The following is an 18,993-nucleotide window of genomic DNA, read 5'->3' as shown; positions in this document are numbered from 1 at the left end:
GCATCCCACATTTGATGCCATACCCTGTTGGTACCGGTGGTATGCCAATCATCATGATCCAGATAAGGAAGATGCTCCTCGCAATTGGCTGATAATCAATAGAAACTCCAAGGTCAAATGGACAAGCCAAGAAGCACTCTCGCATCGTAATTTTGCATTGCTCAAGATCAATACTTTAATGTCCGCTTATCACAACGTTGTTTACAGTTTCTTAATTACAATAACATAACTTCCCATGATAAAGTTCGTTGTCTCTTACTCTACCATTTCATGTCATTCACAATACACTATTTAAAAGACGTTTATCTCTTCATGTCAAAACTAACGAGTTTGATTTACAGAGTCTCTCATAAATTTCTTAAAATTGCTCTCACGTATCGTACTTACCATATCCACATTCATCCATGGTTTGGCTCGTTATCCTGGCCAAGCATACTAGCTAGCAGAAGACAACTAGCATCATGGTGTTCACTTCATCTGGTTGCTGAAGTTTAGGTGAGTGGCTCGCACCTCTACCATCGACCTCCCAAAGTGCATCCTCACTCGTGCTCTGCGAGCTTTGTTCAATGCCAAATCTTGTGACATATCCACAGTAAACTTTCCTTCCAACGTCATGCCATCTTCTTCTGCTTGCTTGGACCTCGTATAGCATAAGTGCGGTGAAGTCACACTATACAAATAGATATCCATGTGATTTTTCCCATTAAAGATTGGGTAGTAGACCTCTGAGACAATACAATCCACAACCACATGCTCCCCTGCCCGCACAAAGATGCTGAATACATCATAATGTGTGACACCTTCATCATTCTGGTATGCAAGCTCAATAGGATCCCCATCTTTGAACTTGCAATCTTTTCTAATGCCATAAGTCCATTTCGAAATCCTAGCGAACAGGTGGTTCTTCATGGATAGCTGCAATGGCACTGCCCCATTGCATATGGCATTACTAGGGTTGCTGGGCACCAAGAGCTCTTCCAACCTCCCCCTAAACTCCCTCCTCAGTACCTTTCTTAAATATGACGATGCTACAAACCCCCCCACCACCATCACCACCCTCACCCCCTCCACCTGCTTCCCGATCAGCTCCACCACCTTGTCCTCCTCGGGACCGAAAATCTCCCTTCTCACCTTTAGCACCGTGTTATTAATCTTATTCATTTCAACTCCATTGCTTGTGTGTCTCCATGCATCGCCTAATTTTGCAAGCAGTTCTAGATCCACACTGTAATCCTCCCTATCAAAACATTCTTTTATATCTTGCCACCATCCCAGAATCTTCCGCACCCTGGAAGGATATTGTTCACAAAACTCCTTGAAGCACGAGATCTTTCTCGACACGAACTTGAAAAAATGGGCGTCCATAAACGTTCCCCCTCCCAGATACCTATAACTTCGAACTTCCTCTTCTACTCTTGTGCTATCAGGAAAATCATTGGCTTTGGCATGCATCAGGGCCTTGGACAAACATGCATCTCCATTGCGTATCATGTTCTAGCATGACCTTACCCTTGCACTCCCTCCTCCTTCCTCCTACTCCCTCCTCCTTCCTCCTTCTCCTCCTCCTCCTCCTCCTCCTCCTTCCTCCTCCCTCCCCCTCCTACTCCTCCTCCTCCTCCTTCCTCCTCCTCCCTCAACCCTTACCCTCAAAGTCACGAAGGAGACTAGCTCTCCATTCTCAACCCTGGATGACTCCTAAACCCTACAACCCTCTCTTAACCTGGAACTCCTAGATACCTCTCTCAACCCTATACCCCTTCTGAACCCTGCAACCCCCTTCTACACCCTTGAGCTCCTCTGGAGGCAAGAGCCTCAATTATCATTGTGATCAAGCGCTCTTTCTCCCCCACATGTGCATGAGATCTTTCCACGCTTTAGCCTACACCTCTTAGCTAGAATACAACCCAAGGACTTATGCTACACTTGTGAACACCTATACTACAATGACCAACGGCACGATTGTGGGTACAGCCTCTCACCCTAGACTTGGGAGAGATAGTGTGAAAATAGGTGAAGATTCACATCAAAGATAAAAATTACATGCAAATGGGGTGCTCAAAGGGCTATGATTACGACTCCAATGATAGCCCAATTACTCCCCATACAAGGGATTGAAAACTATAGGTAAATAATTAGTAATAAAAGATGCTTGGGGATCTTATACAAATAGTTTCACTTTTTTAGACTACCTAGGAGGCGAGGGATCACACTTGGGTTGACTAGATGATATAGCTCCTACTATGTGCGGATGATATAATCCTCCTATCATCCTTAGCAGATGGATTGAAGAGACATCTGGACTTGCATTCTTAGACTTTCTACACCCCCCCCCCACATGAGCCTATCCTACATGGAGGGAATAATCCAATATAATATCTATCTCCACCTATTTTATATTACTTCTCCCATGGTCCTTGGGCCATATCTCACTAAATGCAGGCATGGGACGGCAGCCTGCACAGGGCCAATTTTCACAATGACTCATGCAGCTAGAGCTTGACTCACACATGGGCAGGGTGCTTTGGCCTAACTTGAGAGGCAATGCATCTAGGTGCACTTCTAGGATCCACTGATAAAGGGTTGTCTTTTTGACACCCTAGTGAGGCTGACTACCATGTAACATCATTTTTTTGGAGGAGTGATCTTTAGGACAGAGCGGAGGAGATTTGAGTGACTATAGGTGACTATGGGGGCTAGGATGGCCCTATAGGCAGAATTTGCCATGACCCCTCTCCAAGTTGATGCCCTTTTTAGATAGTGACTTTCCTCCATAGAGTTTGGGCCTTACCAAGGCTGGTGCTAGAGTCATCTAGACATCTAGTAGTGAGTGGGCTCAATATAGTATGGTATGTATGCACATCCACCTGGTTCGTAGTCATGGAATTCTAATGGGCTTGCTTTCCCCCTTTCAGTACAACATGAATGCATTGCCCAAGTTGATTCCATGAGATGAGATTAACTGTATCATATGTTAGCCCTCCTCCAACTCCATGCATCTCGGATGGGGGGGGGGCTAGGAGTTCTCACACCAAGATCCAATTCTATCACGATCACTTCTTGAGAGTATCAAAGGATGGACTCATCATTAGGCCCTAGTAATTCAAGGACAAGGAGTCTCACATGCATTGAGGATTGCCATTGGACGGATGCATGTCTCATCCCATCAACTAAGGATTGAGGTAGGTAGAGATGCAAGCATACCTAGACAGTAGCAGATCTGCAGGTTATACACACTAGGGTAGATTGAGATAGAGGAACATTTTCTATGTATCTATCCCGCATATATAATTAGAGGAATTTTGGACTCAAAAGGTCCCATAAGGAGTGGATTAGCAAATTGGATTGAGAATTCATAAGGCCTATGGAGGGTTCCATCACTCCCACATGGTGATAAAAAGGTACATCTCCCTAAGACTTGGGGGTCCCAAAAAGTGCACCTCCCTCTCCTACTTAGTGGCCCCCCCACTTCCACAAAGTTGACTCTCTTTACACTTTGGGGATGGTCTCCTACTTGGAGGGGACCCCACTTCCACAAAGTTGACTCTCTTTAGACTTTTGGGGTGGTCCCCATTCCCAAAAAGTATCTTATAGGTACCACTCTCAAAACAAATTGATTTTTTTCAAAATTGCCAAAAATGTCCCAAAACCCTTCCAAACCTTCTTGGAAACCATGCCTATGCACCCAAATCAATTTCCAACGAGTAAATCCTACTCCTCCTCACCAAAATCACCTCCCAATCTCTAAATTATATTGTTTCTCACTATAATCACTTTTCAACCCCTAAATCCAATTTCTTCTTACCATTTTGTTTTGTTGTGATCCCAAACCTACTTCCATTGATCCTATTCTACACTATACGAACGTAAAATCTTTGATTCTTTGACTTTGGTCTAAGAACCTATTTTTGATTTCCTCTCATGGCTCCATTGGAAGATTGTACCAACAAGTTGTATAAAAGCACCGTGCGCATTGAAGTGCACCAGAGTATGCTACGACTCATCAATGTTGTGGCCATAGGATTGTTGACAAAGAAACAATAGATCAACTATGACAACAAGGAGCAAGGCATGCTCACTTGTGGAGTGTTGGTGGACTTTATCTAGTGGATCCTTTAATAGGTGCTCCTTCTATGTTTAAAAATGTGACAAGTTTGATTCAATATTTAGGAGATGGTCTTCAAGGCTTACTTGGCTATTGTAACTGCAACAACCATTCCAATGCTGAAGCACAATTTGCCAAAGTTCACTTGTTGAGGATGGAATGGGAGATTAAAAGACTTAAAGATACCATGCAAAATCTCCATGAACAAAACACCCAAGAACAAAAAAAACTTGCTGATTTTAAACTTGCAAAAGCAAGGTCACAATAGACAATCACAAGATTAATTGATGATAAGAACAAATTGTTGAAAGAGACTTGGTCCCTCTAACAATGGCTTGCTACATTGACCAGGATATTACAAAAAATAAAAAGAACCCCTAAAAGTTACAAGAATAGGATCAAGCTTGTGCAACCAATGGAGAGCTTGGCATATGGTGGAGGAGCAAGGAAGTTCAAGGTGCAAGCTACATAGGTATGCTTGGACTATTTCGTAGTTATGAAGTGATACTTGCAAATAATGTACTTGTTTATTTTTTTAATGTTATGGTTTTTTCATGAAATTGGAAGAGAGCGTAACATCATGTATATCAAGGGGCAAATCTCTTCTCTTGAGCATGGTTCTACATGGAGGGAATGTAAAGCTATCCAAAGACACATGACTCTCTAGAAAATCAAGAAATCTTCTAAACAAAGTGTCCATAGGAGGCTTAAAGGCACGTACCTTTTGGTTCAATCATGGAAACACTTTATTAAAAATGCATTGGAATTATTGAAAAGAGTTATGTGATTATACTGCCAATTTGGAAGCTCATCCTCATGTGCAAACCCTGAGAGTATGTATTTGGAATGCATTGGACAACATGGTGAAGATTTTGAGAAAGCCTTGCATAGACGATGAGGACTAATAGTAGCTATATAAAGCCATCATGAAAAAGTTCATTGAAGTCATGTTCGATGGATGGGGAGAATCACACATTACTCATTACATGGTTTGTTTGGTCGTCACTTTTTTTAAAATTTTAATTGCAATCAAATTTATTTCTTAGGTGTTCATCTCATGTACCTTTCTTATGGATGCAGCACATTCTTTATGTTCATAGTCCATGGTGCCTAGAGCAATATGGTTCGTTGGTTATTTGGAGTCCCCAAGGGATGGAGAAGTCGCATTATAGAGCTCAAGGTGCTTATTTCAAAAGTACAAGGCATGGAGGTGGGGTTGACTAAAGTAATTCTCTTTGTGAGATGTTTGAGTAGTTCTATTGTGATATAATTAGGTCTCGCTATGAAAGGAAAAAAGCTTTGTAAAGAGATTTAGCCCAAGCAGTTCATTGGACTCAAATGAGTAAATAGAGGACTATGTGGAAATGTTTGCAAGCTTTTCAAAAACACAAAAGGTGATTAGCAACTAGAACTTGCGTACGAAAGCATTGGATCACCAAACAAACTGTACATTGATGTTAATTTGAGCCTTAAATTAATATTTATTAGAACACATTTGATTCATTGGCTCATTTTTTTGTTTAAAGAAGTGTTACATTCACACAATGATGTTTGATTCATGCATCATTCTATTATTACAATCATACACATTCGAACAATAATGTTTGATTCATGCACTAGAGTAATAAAATGTTCAAGATGGGGCTATACTTGTCAAAATCTTTTAAGACAAAGTTTGTGATTTTTTTGAGAAGAGGGAGGGAGGGGGGGTGAGGTAATGATGACTAGGGGTGAGGGGTAATGATGATACTTAAAATAGATGAAGGCCTATATGAAGGTCAACATCTTCATTACCATAATACCATAAAACTCTCATTCCTTCAAGTCTATAGCCCTACCATCACCCATATGGTGAGAACAAAGCAAGCCAACAGGCCAGTTGATAAAAGAACTGGACGCTCGATCCCCATCCAGATATATAACAAAATGGTCAAGGAACGACAAAAGAGGAGACAAGAGGAGGAGGAGGAGGAGGAGGAGGAGGAGGCAAGAAGCAGAAAGGATGAGGAGGATCAAGGGGAACCATCAAACCCTTAGGGACGAGTAGAGGCAACCAAAGAGCCTGAGAGCACACTAGAACAACAGGTGTGCAAAAGATGATGCATGGAGGACTGGGCCGAAGCGTAAGAAGAAGCCATGCAAATGAGAATTCAAATGGCCCAAGAGGCAAGGAAATGACAACTGGAGCAGCAACACCCACGATGGCGAAACCATAACTATAGATTTTCCACAAGCTCAACAACAAACTAGAAAGTCATTGCCAAACCTAAGAAAGAGATTAGCACTTGGAAGAGGTAGAGGCAAAGGTGGAGGTGGAGGACCACCTAGAGAAAGGTGTCACATAAAGCCTAGCATGAAGGCTTTGTTCGAGATTAGAAAGTATCAAAGGATCATGGAGCCTCTGATTAAGAGAGCTATGTTTGCTCGATTAGTAAAGGAGATCATGCAAGAGTACAAAGATGACCTCTGAACTTGTCTTTTGCATTGGCTGCTCTACAAGAGGCATGCAAAATGGCTCTGGTATCCCTTCTTGAGGTCACTAACTTGTGTGCAATCGGGTTACGATCATGAGCAAAGACAGACAGATGGCTAGGTGGATCAAATCAAACCTAACATTTAGGCCATAAATAGTTTTGGAAACCATCTTGTAATCTTTAGAGGTTGTAATGAACTAGGACAACGTTTTTGGTGGGCATAAACAAATTTGTACCAAGATCAATTACTCTAGGTTTTGGGGTTCACTCATTTTGGATGCCATTGATTCTAGGTTCACTCGCTCTAGATTTTCCTATTTTAGGTGTGCTAGTTTCACACTTTGGATGGACTTATTCTAGGTCGTCTTGTTTCTAGTTCTAGATATACTTGTTCTAGGATTTGGGTTCACTTGTTCCAACTTTCAAGCAATCTTATGTCTTAGAAACCCCCAAAAATCATCCTTTGCCTCATTTACCATCTCCTTCTTTTCCTTGGCCAAATGCTTTCCATACACCATTTGAATATTTACTAGGCTCAAGCTCCCATCTATTAGCTAAGTTGTATTGTTAATAAGGAGTCCTCTTATAAATTAGCACTAGTAATACTAATCAATTGTTAATTAAAAATGCTAAGAAATCAATTTAAGTAGTGATTAACCAGAGTGCTAATATTAACCTTTAATTACCTTACATTCCTTTAAGGCATATTAATTTATAGAGCACAATATGACAAAGATTCAATACTAATATGAAATGTACTACATTATATATCATATACATTATGGTATGACATTTCACCCTATATTTTATGATGTGAGACTAAGTTATTTTAGGTATATCTTTATATAAGATAAAATATAATGAGACAACTTGACCTTACAAAATTAGTATCATGCATAATCCACAAATGTCACAATGAAATATGAAATTTATCATAATAAACCCTACCCAAATGTCATAATGGAATGACAAAATTTCCATAAAGAAATGCCATGAGACTATTAAAATAAATATAATATATACATTAGTAAACTCTATGCATATGTTACATTTCAATACTTTTTCTTCTTTGGTAACACTAGTATCACAAGGCTTAGAACTTGGAATACGCCACAAGGAAGCATGAAGGAAGTTGACGACAACGGCAAGGAATAGAAGGGCATAAAGGATGCTTGCATAAGGCAATGCGGCTGCAAACAAGAAGGAGGCACAAAAGGAGATTTGAGGTAGGAGAGTCTAAAGATGAGAATGATCTCTTTAACTAAGGATCGAGAGCGGTGACGAGCAAATTAGTTTTAATGCCAGTTGGTTACACCAAAACTAAGAAGTAGGGTGGCAATACTTGTAACGCCAGTTGTAACCTCATTGTAATGCCCACAACTAAGAACTAGGGTGGCAACTACATGCCAAAAGTTAGAGAGTGCATGTAGGAGAAAGGGTAGGATGGTCATAGGTATAATTAGGGGGATTAATTACATAGAAGGGGGGTTTAATAATTAACAAAAATCAAGGGAAAAAAAAGGAAAAAAAGGGGGCTTACATAAATAATAATAGTTAAAAAGGCTGAAAATTATATAGAAGGGGGAAAATTTTAGAAAGAAGGGGGTTTTTTGAGGGGGGGTTAACAATTTAGGTTAGGGTGGGGGTAGTGTAGTTAACCCAAGTACAAGGGGGGGGAAGTGTTGCAGGAATTAGGTGGTATAGATAACTCAAAAAAAAAGTACAATAAAATATATAGAGTATGAGAAGCATTAATTTAAGCCAAATAACTAAATAAGAAATAAGTGTGGGGAGGAAAGGGGGAAAAAATGGGAGGGGTGGGTCTTTTTTTTTTGGTGTGTGTGTGTGGGGGGGGGGGGCAGCTTGTGTATTTATTTACTAATAATATTGCCCTATTAATACAAACAATCTAATTCTGAGGGGGTGTTATGTGTTTTTTGTAACTAGGAGTTTATGGATGGTTTTGGGGTCATTTACCTCTTCTATAGTTCTAAATAGGAGAGCTTGTCTATAGTTTTGAAGAGGAGCATGGCTTACATTTGTCACTTTTTGGCTTCGATTTCATTGGCATACCTACAATTTAGGATGTGCTACTAGATGTTAGATATTGATGTTACTATTGTTTAGATTAAGCCATTCTCTCTCCCCCTTCCATGTAGGTAATCTTGACTCATGTTTTATGAGAAACCTTTTGAATATGATACTCAAGGTTGGACAAGGGCATCTTTGATATTCCAATATCCATATAATGGGCCCCTTCCAACTATAATGAACTATGAATGATGAAAAATATGTTGGTATTGCTCTTCCTTTTCTATCGCCATGGAATCATATACAAAAATCATAAATGGTATATTCTTTATGACCCTTTTTAAAATTGAGATATGTCTTTTGTAGAGCAAATGATTAAGTAAATCTAAATACACTTATTGTATATCTACTTGTTCTGGATACACTTTCTCTAGATCTATGCAATTTGGATACACTCATTTTAGGTATACTAATACCAAATTCCACAGGCAAATATTTTGAATCTATTGGTTTTGAAGTCTAGGTATGCTTGTTTTGAACTTTGGGTTTCCTTGTTCTAGGTTCCATGTTTGCTTGTTTTGGATTCCAATTCTGTCTCTTGTTGTTCTAGGTCTACTCATTTTGGATTTTGGATTTTCCAATTCTTGAATCTAGTTTCACTTGTTCCAACTTTCAAGTTCACTTACTTAGGTTTTGGATCCACTCATTTCAGATGCCACTGATTCAGGGTTCACTTGATTCAAATTCACCTATTCTAGGTCTACTGGTTTTGGGTACATTTATTTTAATTTGAGCTCTAAATTTACTTGTTGACATAGAGAGCATTATTGAATTTTTCATGAAGACATAAGGAGAAATCGGAGAAACAAAAGGTGCAAAAGAATGGACAAGCTTGAAGTCCCCGCAAATAATGCATCCAAGGCCTTCAAACCTATTTCTTCAGCTCTAGCAAATTAATCGTCTTACTTAAGGCATTCAAACCTATTTCTTCAGCTCTAGCAAATGAATTGTCTTGCCTAAGGCCACATCTATTCTAATTCCTCAAGACCTATTTCATGTCGATATTCAAATATGTTCTTTTTAGCTTAGTTATGTCACAAGGAGTTTAATGAGGAATGGAAAATCACATAACTAGTAACCATTGCACAAGAAGTAAAAATGTGAAGAGAAGAAGGGGGAGAACCATAAAATGTACTTTACACTACACACTCCTACATTATCTTATCCTCAATGTGTGGACTTTATATACATACCTTAAATTCACATGACCATTCTTTTTTATTATCTTTAAAAATAATAATTCTTATGCACACACTTACCATAGAGTATACACATGTATGTAACTAGAAAGCCTTGCATTTCTAAGTCCCCCTCTGTGCTTAATTGGAATTGCTCCATTAGAATGCAACTAGCCCTAGACCAAATGACTATTAAATTTAACTAGATCTATCAGGGAACCCACAATTCATGTACAAGGGAGCGTTGCATGAGGGGCCATGACAACTCCATCAATCAAACATTTTCAAGAACATCTATTTGCAGAGCCACATTAGCTCGATCAACTCGTTGAACAACATCCTCCTTTCTCCATGGCCCCGAGATAGCCAGAGTTTCCTTTAGCTCCTTACCCTTATGTTTTTAGTCAACTCTCAAAGCTCCCCTTTTTAAACTTTTGAGCTTGAGACCTCGATATGGATAAGGATGGTAGTTTCCAAGCAGCTCATGTGACTACCCCATTATCAACATTCTCAATGCTACATTTCATTTCAAAGCTAGCCTTTTCTCCATGCATGGCATCTACAAAGCCCACTGGTTCGTAGCCCTTCATAGTGTTTCCAAATTTGAATCATGGTCCAACCTCTCAAAGATTTCAGTCACTCCAAGCACACCTACATAGCCACCTAGCAAGGAACATCATAGTTCGCCTTGGTCAATGAAGTCCAAGGGAAAAAGATTCCCTGAATAGGACCAATCATAAGAATCCTTTCTTGAGACTTGCTCACCATAATCTGTTCCCCATCGTCAAATTGTAAGAAGGCCTACGGAGCCCTCCCCATCAACATTCTTTGGGTCCAAATCCAAAGGGACTCACATCAATTGTTACCCTTATAAGAGTCCCATACCCTCATGATAAGATTGGAGACCCACTTCCTGCATAATGTTTGAACCCATGGGGCAAGCCTCTTGAAACCATTGCTAACCTTCTTATTTCGTCTCACAAGCACTTCATGGTATTTAGACCTTGCATTGATTAGGAGCTTTTCTTGTCCTCCAACTAGCTGCACCCCACATGTTCCCAGCTATCAAATGCTTGTTGCATTCCCATTGCTTAATCCAACAATTTTGGTACATCTTTGCATCACTACAACTCCTTTCACCTATATGGACCCAATATTGCACATCCTCTTTCTTGTAGTTTTATATGAGGCATTGAAATCTACATCTATTAGTGCAACACCCATCCAGATGTTCACTTACATGACCCCTCACATAGTAGGTCTCATTCATGCCAAAAATGGCTAATAAAAATCAATAAAACAACAAATTGTCACATGAAGGATAGAGGTAGATAAAGATGACTTGGAATTATCCTTCACCAACACCTAAGAATAGATCTCTCTTCCCTAGCTATGTGCATTGAGTCCTAGTTCTACCTCAAAGCTAGTATGCCACTCCAAGTCTTTCATTTCAAAATAGTCTCTCAATCAATCTATCCTTCATGGATTTTATTTTTTCATATAATGCATAAGAACTGGGGTAAATCAAAGTTCGAGTGCAAGTCAAGACACTAGATCTCCTTGTCCAAGTGGCTCAAGAAGGTGTAGGGGCTATGCTTCTTGAGGCTAAAGGTGATGGATGTTATTTTGTTCCCAAACTGAAAGTCATTACGAAAAAGGTATGCATCATCAGAGTCATTATGGATCTTGGGTTTGGAGTGAAGATCCTCCCAAAAGAAATAAAAGAAAAGATTGGACACCCATCTTGGATCCATCCCCTTTTGTGTTGAGGGTTGTAGATCAACAACTATACACCCAATTAGATTAGTCACGGGAGCACTATGCAAGTGAATGGCCTAACCTTCATTTGTGGTGATGAAGATATGTAAAGGGATGCTTTATTTGTCTTATGTATTTGGATAAATGAAGGGGCCCCACTAGCTTGCCACCACTTATCACAAAAATCCATCTTCAAGAAAAAACTATGCCTTCATCCTTGTCATCTCTAAGTGTTGGACGTCCATAAAATGAATGTCACTTCACAGCTCTAGCAAAATTTTAAACAACAATAGCTATCAAATTTTATATCTACCACTAACCTAGCCTCGAATGATGTTGCACAACCATCAATTTCATAAAATTATAAAGACAATGGTTATCAAATACATACTATCCCGACGAGGTAACTCTATAAGAGAGGGGAGAACAACCTCAAATAATTTGCACATCAAATCATGAGATTACCTTAGTCCTACAAGGAATGCATATGTTCTTGAGAGGTGGGCTTGAATGCTATGTTCAAGTTAACATCAAGATAATATTTGTATAAACAAAACTGAAGGTTAACTTAGTACAATACTTCACATGTCTATAACTCTATCTAAAAAGTTCCCTTTGACAAACGTTGTGATCTACATTTGGATGTTGTAGGGGCTAACTTTAGAGTATACATATAATGACAAGCACATCCATATTAGGGGTTGACATGAGCATCATAGGTCTATTTAGTTTAAGAATATTTTTTAAAAGTATTTATTTGTTTAATCTTTGATTATGTTTCAATGCCTAAAATATTTTCAATTTTCTTATATTTGGATCATATCGCAAACATGTATAAAAGAATTCATACTAATCCACAATTGGTTTCAAACTTCTTTGTAGTCCTTTTTTGGGCTTTTTGGCCTACAATTCCTTATGTGCCAAAAGTTTCAACATTTTCAAGATTTCTTCCTTTGGGACCACAAATGCTTACGAGACCATGGTTCATGTGGACTACCTATACAATATGCCCATCTATGTCAGTCTTTAACACTTTCTTTAATTCACAGCAACATTTTGATACACAACACAAAAAGACATTGATTTTTACTACTTGTCTCATCACAAGGTCATTGAACAATTAACTATTCATTCCTTCTCATTGAGGATTTCAATTGAAATCTTAAAATAATTGTTTGAATTCAAATTTTCTCATAATGCAATAAAACATCCTCGCAGTGTTTGGTTCTAGTACTAAGATTTCTTCGCAAGTTTCATGTGCAACATTGCAAACTATTAAGATGAAAGTGCATAAAACATAAAATTATATTTTCATATTTCTTGAAAGTATAAAGTTCCATAAAATAGAGATGTATAAATTGTAATGAATCCATGTGATGTAATTTGAAAGAAGAAAGGGAGAAGATGAACTTTGACATTCTTCAATGTTCTCAAAACCTACCTTGAGAACACACTTCATAACCAATGCTTCAAAACCTACGTTGATAATTCAAAAGGCTTGTGCCTTGTGAGTGGGAGGCTTTATTGAATCCACGCCAAAAGTCTCAACTTTGAATCCCCATTTGTGGAAATACATAGAGGGTATTGTTTCAACCCTTTTTGAAATCCCATTATATCTCAACTCTCTCCACAACAATAGCATTGTGATCTTTAGTTAGAGCGTAAGGTGTGATTGTGTTGGTACCAATAAAGTATCTAAGATCCAATCATGTTCATTTCAAAATTAAATTGAAAAACCCATTGATAAGTGTTTGAGGCTTTTGATATTGATCCTTAGTTTCTTTGTCATTGTCAAAACCATAACGCAACCAACCAATAGCACATACACCCCTTTGAGAAAAACATGACCAAGAAAATGGAAATGCTAGCTTTTGTAATAGTAAAATGATAGGTGTCAAACATCAAAGTGTCATCAAACATTGAGATTTATCCTATCACAAAAAATGCAAGATCTCAAAAGAGTTTTTGCACATACATAGAAATTCAATTAATTTCATAGGCATAAATACTCAACAATATAAGCAATCATGTGTCCAATGTAATTCGTTGGTGACACTCACAACAACTCTTGATTGTGGATCCACAGAAAATACCAACATCCTTTAGTGTCATGTTTATGGTTATGGAATTTTGTTTTACTAAGCTCTTCAAATCCATTTCATTAAATGTAGATCTAAGAGCATTAAACTCACATATGATATGAGCAACATACTCATTTTTTAGGACAAGTTTAGCAAGGTCATTATGGTCACCATAAATATGTTGGCTCTATGTTTTTACCAAGATCATACTTTGAGATGTTTTGAAAATTCATGGATTCTCAATGTAATTTGCTCTTTTTGTTTCCCGACCCTCGTAATGAGATGGTAAAAGCTTACATGCATGGCATGACCTTGATGATACATTTCAAATTTGTCAATCATAGTATTTACAATAAATTAATAAAACAATAATAATTACAATAAATCAATGTTTTGGAAAGAAAGTAAGATTATAAAAACAAGGACAAAGAGCAAAGTAAATTACTTTGTTTGCCAACCTGGCTTGGAAAGAGATAAAGTTAGAAATAACGAGGGGAGCCTTGAGGAGGCTCTTGAGGAAGTGGCTTATCTCTAGTGTTGATATGTGGTGAACTATTATTACGAGGTACTTAAAAGCATTAAAGAATGGATAAAGACTCTTGTTTCGAGATAGTCCATGCAATCTTTACATACTCATGAGGTGAGCCATGCACTTTGCATTCTCATGTAAAATCGCACAAGAGCAATATATTATTATACAAAGAAAAAACAAACACAATTGTAAGAAAGAGAACTTGTACATTTATTCATCAATTTTAATCATCTCCTCTATAAATAGAGTACTTAGTATAAGACTTAATAAATTCATTTCGTGTTTTCATCCTATTCTAAGGTCTATATGGTTTCTCCTATTTACTTGTGTCCAAGATAAAATGCTTCGACTTTATTATGGCTTTTTTGAACTATCGCATCTTGGTCTTCTTGTGCCTTTAAGATGGTGTCAATCAAATCCCTTGTTTCTCCTATCGAAACAACAATGTGGAACATGCTATCATAGGCTCTAAAGCTACTACTTCGCAAGTAGATCCCTTGATGAAGTTAGCTTAATAAAATCTAGAGTAAGAATGTTTTTGTCAATACAACTACTAGAGTAAGAATATTTTTGTCCTTACAACTATTAGCAAACTCATAGTGCTAAATACAAACTCTTTAGCTTGTCATTGCCTCATCATAATAATTATAATTGTTATGTAGCTTTGCCTCTTTCCAACTCACTCCATGGAGAAAGTACAACTCATTTGGAGACATAAGGATGCTTAATTGATGATTATGGTTTCAATTTGCTAAATGTTGGGACTACCTCCTCCTCCTCTCTTTGCCACTTGTATGCGCACTAACATTCTACGTAATAGCAATCCACATTGTAAATTCCATTTTGCTCCTATGTCATTATTTACTTCTTATCTATGCAACTTTCAATCTATGTTTCAAAGATTGCTTTGTGTTTACAGCTAGTTATATTTTTGTGTGCACACTTAGCACTATTACATCCTTATGTGTATCACTCGTATTCCTTTGGGCAAAGCGTGGTGCAAATGTAAAGCGCGTTATGCTTCTTGTTTAGTAAATTGGAACACATGCATTGCAAGTTAAAGTTGAGTCAATGTAAGTTGTACAATGCCTTATGGTGAGGATCTTTTCTTCAATTGGGCATTGCCTACTAAGATCGTAAGCAATATGTTTTATTTGGTGTGTAACCTTAAATTAGACAATGGGTATCGTTGAAAATCATGTTTGGCATCTTGTCTTGGATTAAGTATTGTGTACTCCAAACACTAGCATAGACTCCAGGTTTCTATTTGGCAGGTTATTCTCAATCGGATAATGTCTAGTGTGAGCTTGCGTAGGCCCCTTATTTTGGGTCGGCCTATGGCGTTATCCTCTTTGGGAGCTTGAGGGCAGATGGGACTAAGCAAGAATGGCAAGTAATGCACTCTACGAAAACAAGGTTAAAGGTCAAATGAGACCAAGAGTAATCCTAATACACTCTAGCCCCTTGAGATTGACGTATCAAAGCACTTCGAGCATTATTATACAAACTTGAACCCCCTTGCTCCACATTCAAAATAACCAAAGCCACCCGACTAGCTCAGTAATTAGCCAGGATGTCACTTGGGCTGATTTATGGTACGACAAGCCGATCTGCGCCAGAGATCAATTTGGCTGATTGTATCATATCACCAGTCCTTAATTGTGAAAGAAGCTCCTTCCCATTTGTAACGTACCTGTACAGCAAGGAATATAGTCTCTTGGTTTAAAGCGGCAGTTCAGAAAGCAAAATACCGTCCTTACTACGAATGCTTTCAACAGAGTAAATTCTTACCCAAAGACGGAGAATTGTCCCTCGTCAAATGACAGACCTCCCAATCCTGCCTGGAGAATGTCAAGTCGCACATTTTTAAGACTTACATTGGCCTATTTGAAATGCTTCGAGTCAAAGATTCTATTATTCGAAATAAACTAGATGATGGAAACCTTACACTGCGTCTATCATATAAGTAGAAAAAAAACTGAGATGGGTCTGAATAATCCTCAGATGTTGGACTGTGTGCCATTGCTACAGCGCCATATACAGATAATGGAAGAACAGGAAGTTCACCGTCCTTTCAAAGACAACAACAAAGGCGCGTCAAATGCAAGCAATACAGACTAGCTGGGGATGTGTGAAACAAAAAACGAGCAAAAAGCTTTAGACTTTATCTTGAATGAGATTTAAAAACTAAGTTCTTTTCAGGAAATCAAGTGGACAGCTGTTTTGAACCAGAAAAGACGTTCTGCCGTCAGAGCAATACACAGATCTCAAGGTAAGGTAGTATGGTTTCACTTATATATGAAGAGCCGATGAGGAATTGACTGGTAACGACTAGGTGCAAGGGAACAGTAGGGACGGGTGGACTTTTTTAAAAACAAAAAATTAAAAGAACAAGCGAGTACAAGTACTCGTGAGCGCTGCTTTACTATGGGTGGGTGGGAGGGAGGGAGGCAGAGAAGGACTACTCGCGAGGGAGGGAGGAGGGGGAGGGAAAGGGAAGGGGGGAGAGACACAAAGAAGTAGAGCACTGCCTGGAAGGCAATGCTTTTTTTTTTTTTTTTTGGGCAAAAAGACTTCTATTAAGTATTAAAGAAACCCGTTAGAGCAAGCTCCAGTCCGCTGAAGCATGAGAAGCTCTGAAGGGAGTAAATGGTACATCCTGAAGAGAGTATGTCTCTATCACCTGCCTGCGGACGGAGAGTGCCCAAGAAGAAGACCCACCCTCATAGAACATCTGGGGCCCAGTAAGGGATAACCAGGCGACCGAGCCCCAAGTGAAAGGGGAGGTATGAAAAATGCGAGTATCCGAGCAACCCTTTCCAAACAGTCATCGCTTGACTGCAGTCCCAAAGGCAATGTCGCACTGACTCCTCTGCAGAACAGCGAGGGCAAGTAGGATCAGCCCCAAACCGTGATCTCCACATGTTCACTGCAATCCCTCCATGAATAGAAAGCCAAAAGAAAAGAGTGATCTTTCTATTTCTGAGGGATTTCCATAGCCTCCTCCAGAAGTTCCTACGCAAATCTGCAGTGATGAAGAAGCTGTCCCAATGGGGGGCTCTGGAGGGAATCCAACCCCTACTGCTCAACTGAAATCTCCTGGCATTACAAACCATAAAACGAAATAAGGGAATCCCCCTCTCTTGGTGCCCATGATCTATCCACTCCCACTCTCCTGGGTCCCACTGTAAGCACCTGATAGGTGCACCTCCATATAACCACAATCTCCAGGATCCTAGGGCCAAGAGCAGAGGGTCGGGGTCTAAATACCACTACAAGCCCGCTCCATGATCCACAAAGCCCGCAATCCTGACAGGCTGAAAGGCAACCTCTAGAAGAATAGCATCCATGGATCTAGAAAGTATATCCCTATCCCCAACGTCAAAGACAAGTGCATCCTCCCCAACACCTCGAAGAGCAATCACCTGAAGAGGAACTGCTGTCCTCCAGAAAGCTCCCATCTAAGTGGTAGAAGTAATAGGCATATCAACTATCCAGTCCACCGGGATGGCTGCATCTATCTATTGAATCCTGTGTGCTACCCCTCTGAGGTGACTCACGGACTGTAGTCTTTGATCCTCAGGTAGCTTGATAAATGCTTTCCAAGTGCCTGTTAAGACGGGGCCTCTCTCCCATCTAGACCACTGCATGTAATGCGAAGTGCCCAGTGGTCTGCCATGCTCATCAAGAATACTGTCATTCCAAATGACCGGCTGCCTATCAATCTCTTCGGGGGTAGAGGGCGGAACGCTGCGAAGTGTATTCCTGAAGCTGCCCCAAGCTTTCAAGATGGCAGCCATGAGAGGAGATGCAGGAGATTTGAGAGGGGCGGAAGCAAAAATCCAGCAAGGGCTGTCCACCCAATCATCTCCCAAGGTAGGTGTGCAAGCTTGAATGCGTCCAAAAAAGAAGTCCTTCCAAGGTTCCTGCCCAGGCATGAGACCCCTCACCACCACCTTATAAAGCAATGCCCTCCATTGCAGGTCCGGGTCAATGATATTAAGGCCCCCTTCACATGTAGGGAGAATAATGGTCTCCCAGGCCACCCTCGCTGCAACATCTGCCGTGCCATCGAGTCCACTCCATAAAAAATTTCTGATTGGTCTAATGAGCTGAGTGATGCACTCTCTAGACCGGCACCAACATGAACACACAATTCAGGCGGTGGCCAAGAGAACCTGGTTCACTACCACAACTTTAGATGCAAGGTCAAGTTTGGTCGAGCTCCAAAAGAGAAGCTTTTTCCTTATACTCTCCAATACTGGGGTAAACTGCTGTGCTGGAGAGATGCCCAAACCTACCTGGCATCCCAAATTTCTGACAGGAACACCCCTCTAAATCCAGGAGAAGCTAATGTCAACTTCCCAGCCTGGAGTGTCCTCATCTCTGATCCAAAAGCCAAAGGATTTATGTCCTGCAGCTGAGCAAAAAATATCCAAGGCTGTCCGGAAAGCATCCAGTGATTGCGAGGAGGCCTCAATAAAAATGGCAGTATCATCAGCCAACTCATAGTCAAGAAGCTCCTGCTCCTGTCTCAAGGGTAATCTCAGCCCATATAGACCAGCCTGAGATCTAAGATAGATACTCATAGCTTCAGCCACAAAAAGAAAAAGGAAGGGGGCTTAAGGGCATCCCTAACGGACTGATCTGGAAATCTGAAACCTGTCACCCCTTACCCCTCCAATCAAAACCTGGCTGTGGGCTGATCTGTAAAGGGAGGCCACCCCTCTAATCCATGCATCTGAAAATCCGAATCGTAGAAGAGTGCCCTCAAGAA

At 39.8% G+C, this 18,993-nt stretch overlaps 2 protein-coding genes across 3 annotated transcripts in view; both read right to left on the bottom strand.

The window, feature by feature from the left end:
* Positions 1 to 468: 468 nt before the first annotated feature.
* On the bottom strand, positions 469 to 1,452 carry LOC147893419 (uncharacterized). Its single transcript, XM_087385729.1, has one exon. The coding sequence runs from the start codon at positions 1,450 to 1,452 to the stop codon at positions 469 to 471; it is 984 nt and encodes a 327-aa protein (XP_087241855.1).
* Positions 1,453 to 15,377: 13,925 nt separating this feature from the next.
* Positions 15,378 to 18,993, bottom strand: part of LOC147893418 (Cyclophilin-like peptidyl-prolyl cis-trans isomerase family protein) — a 52,430-nt gene continuing 48,814 nt past the window's right edge. The window contains exons 10-13 of one of the 2 annotated variants that reach the window (XM_087385879.1): positions 16,165 to 16,287; positions 16,008 to 16,057; positions 15,770 to 15,909; positions 15,378 to 15,670 (exon numbers count right to left, since the gene is read on the bottom strand). In XM_087385879.1, coding sequence (XP_087242005.1) covers positions 15,807 to 15,909; positions 16,008 to 16,057; positions 16,165 to 16,287 — 276 coding nt within the window. In that variant the 3' untranslated portion in view covers positions 15,378 to 15,670; positions 15,770 to 15,806. Of the gene's footprint in view, positions 15,910 to 16,007; positions 16,058 to 16,164; positions 16,288 to 18,993 lie in introns of both variants that reach the window. The other variant, XM_087385878.1, reaches the window with a different exon arrangement.

This window comes from Dipteris shenzhenensis, chromosome 15 (assembly GCF_047967505.1).
Source record: "Dipteris shenzhenensis isolate YYH24624 ecotype China chromosome 15, Dip_SZ_1.0, whole genome shotgun sequence".
NCBI classification, from domain to species: Eukaryota; Viridiplantae; Streptophyta; class Polypodiopsida; order Gleicheniales; family Dipteridaceae; genus Dipteris; species Dipteris shenzhenensis.
This window is presented reverse-complemented; position numbering and strand designations above follow the sequence as displayed.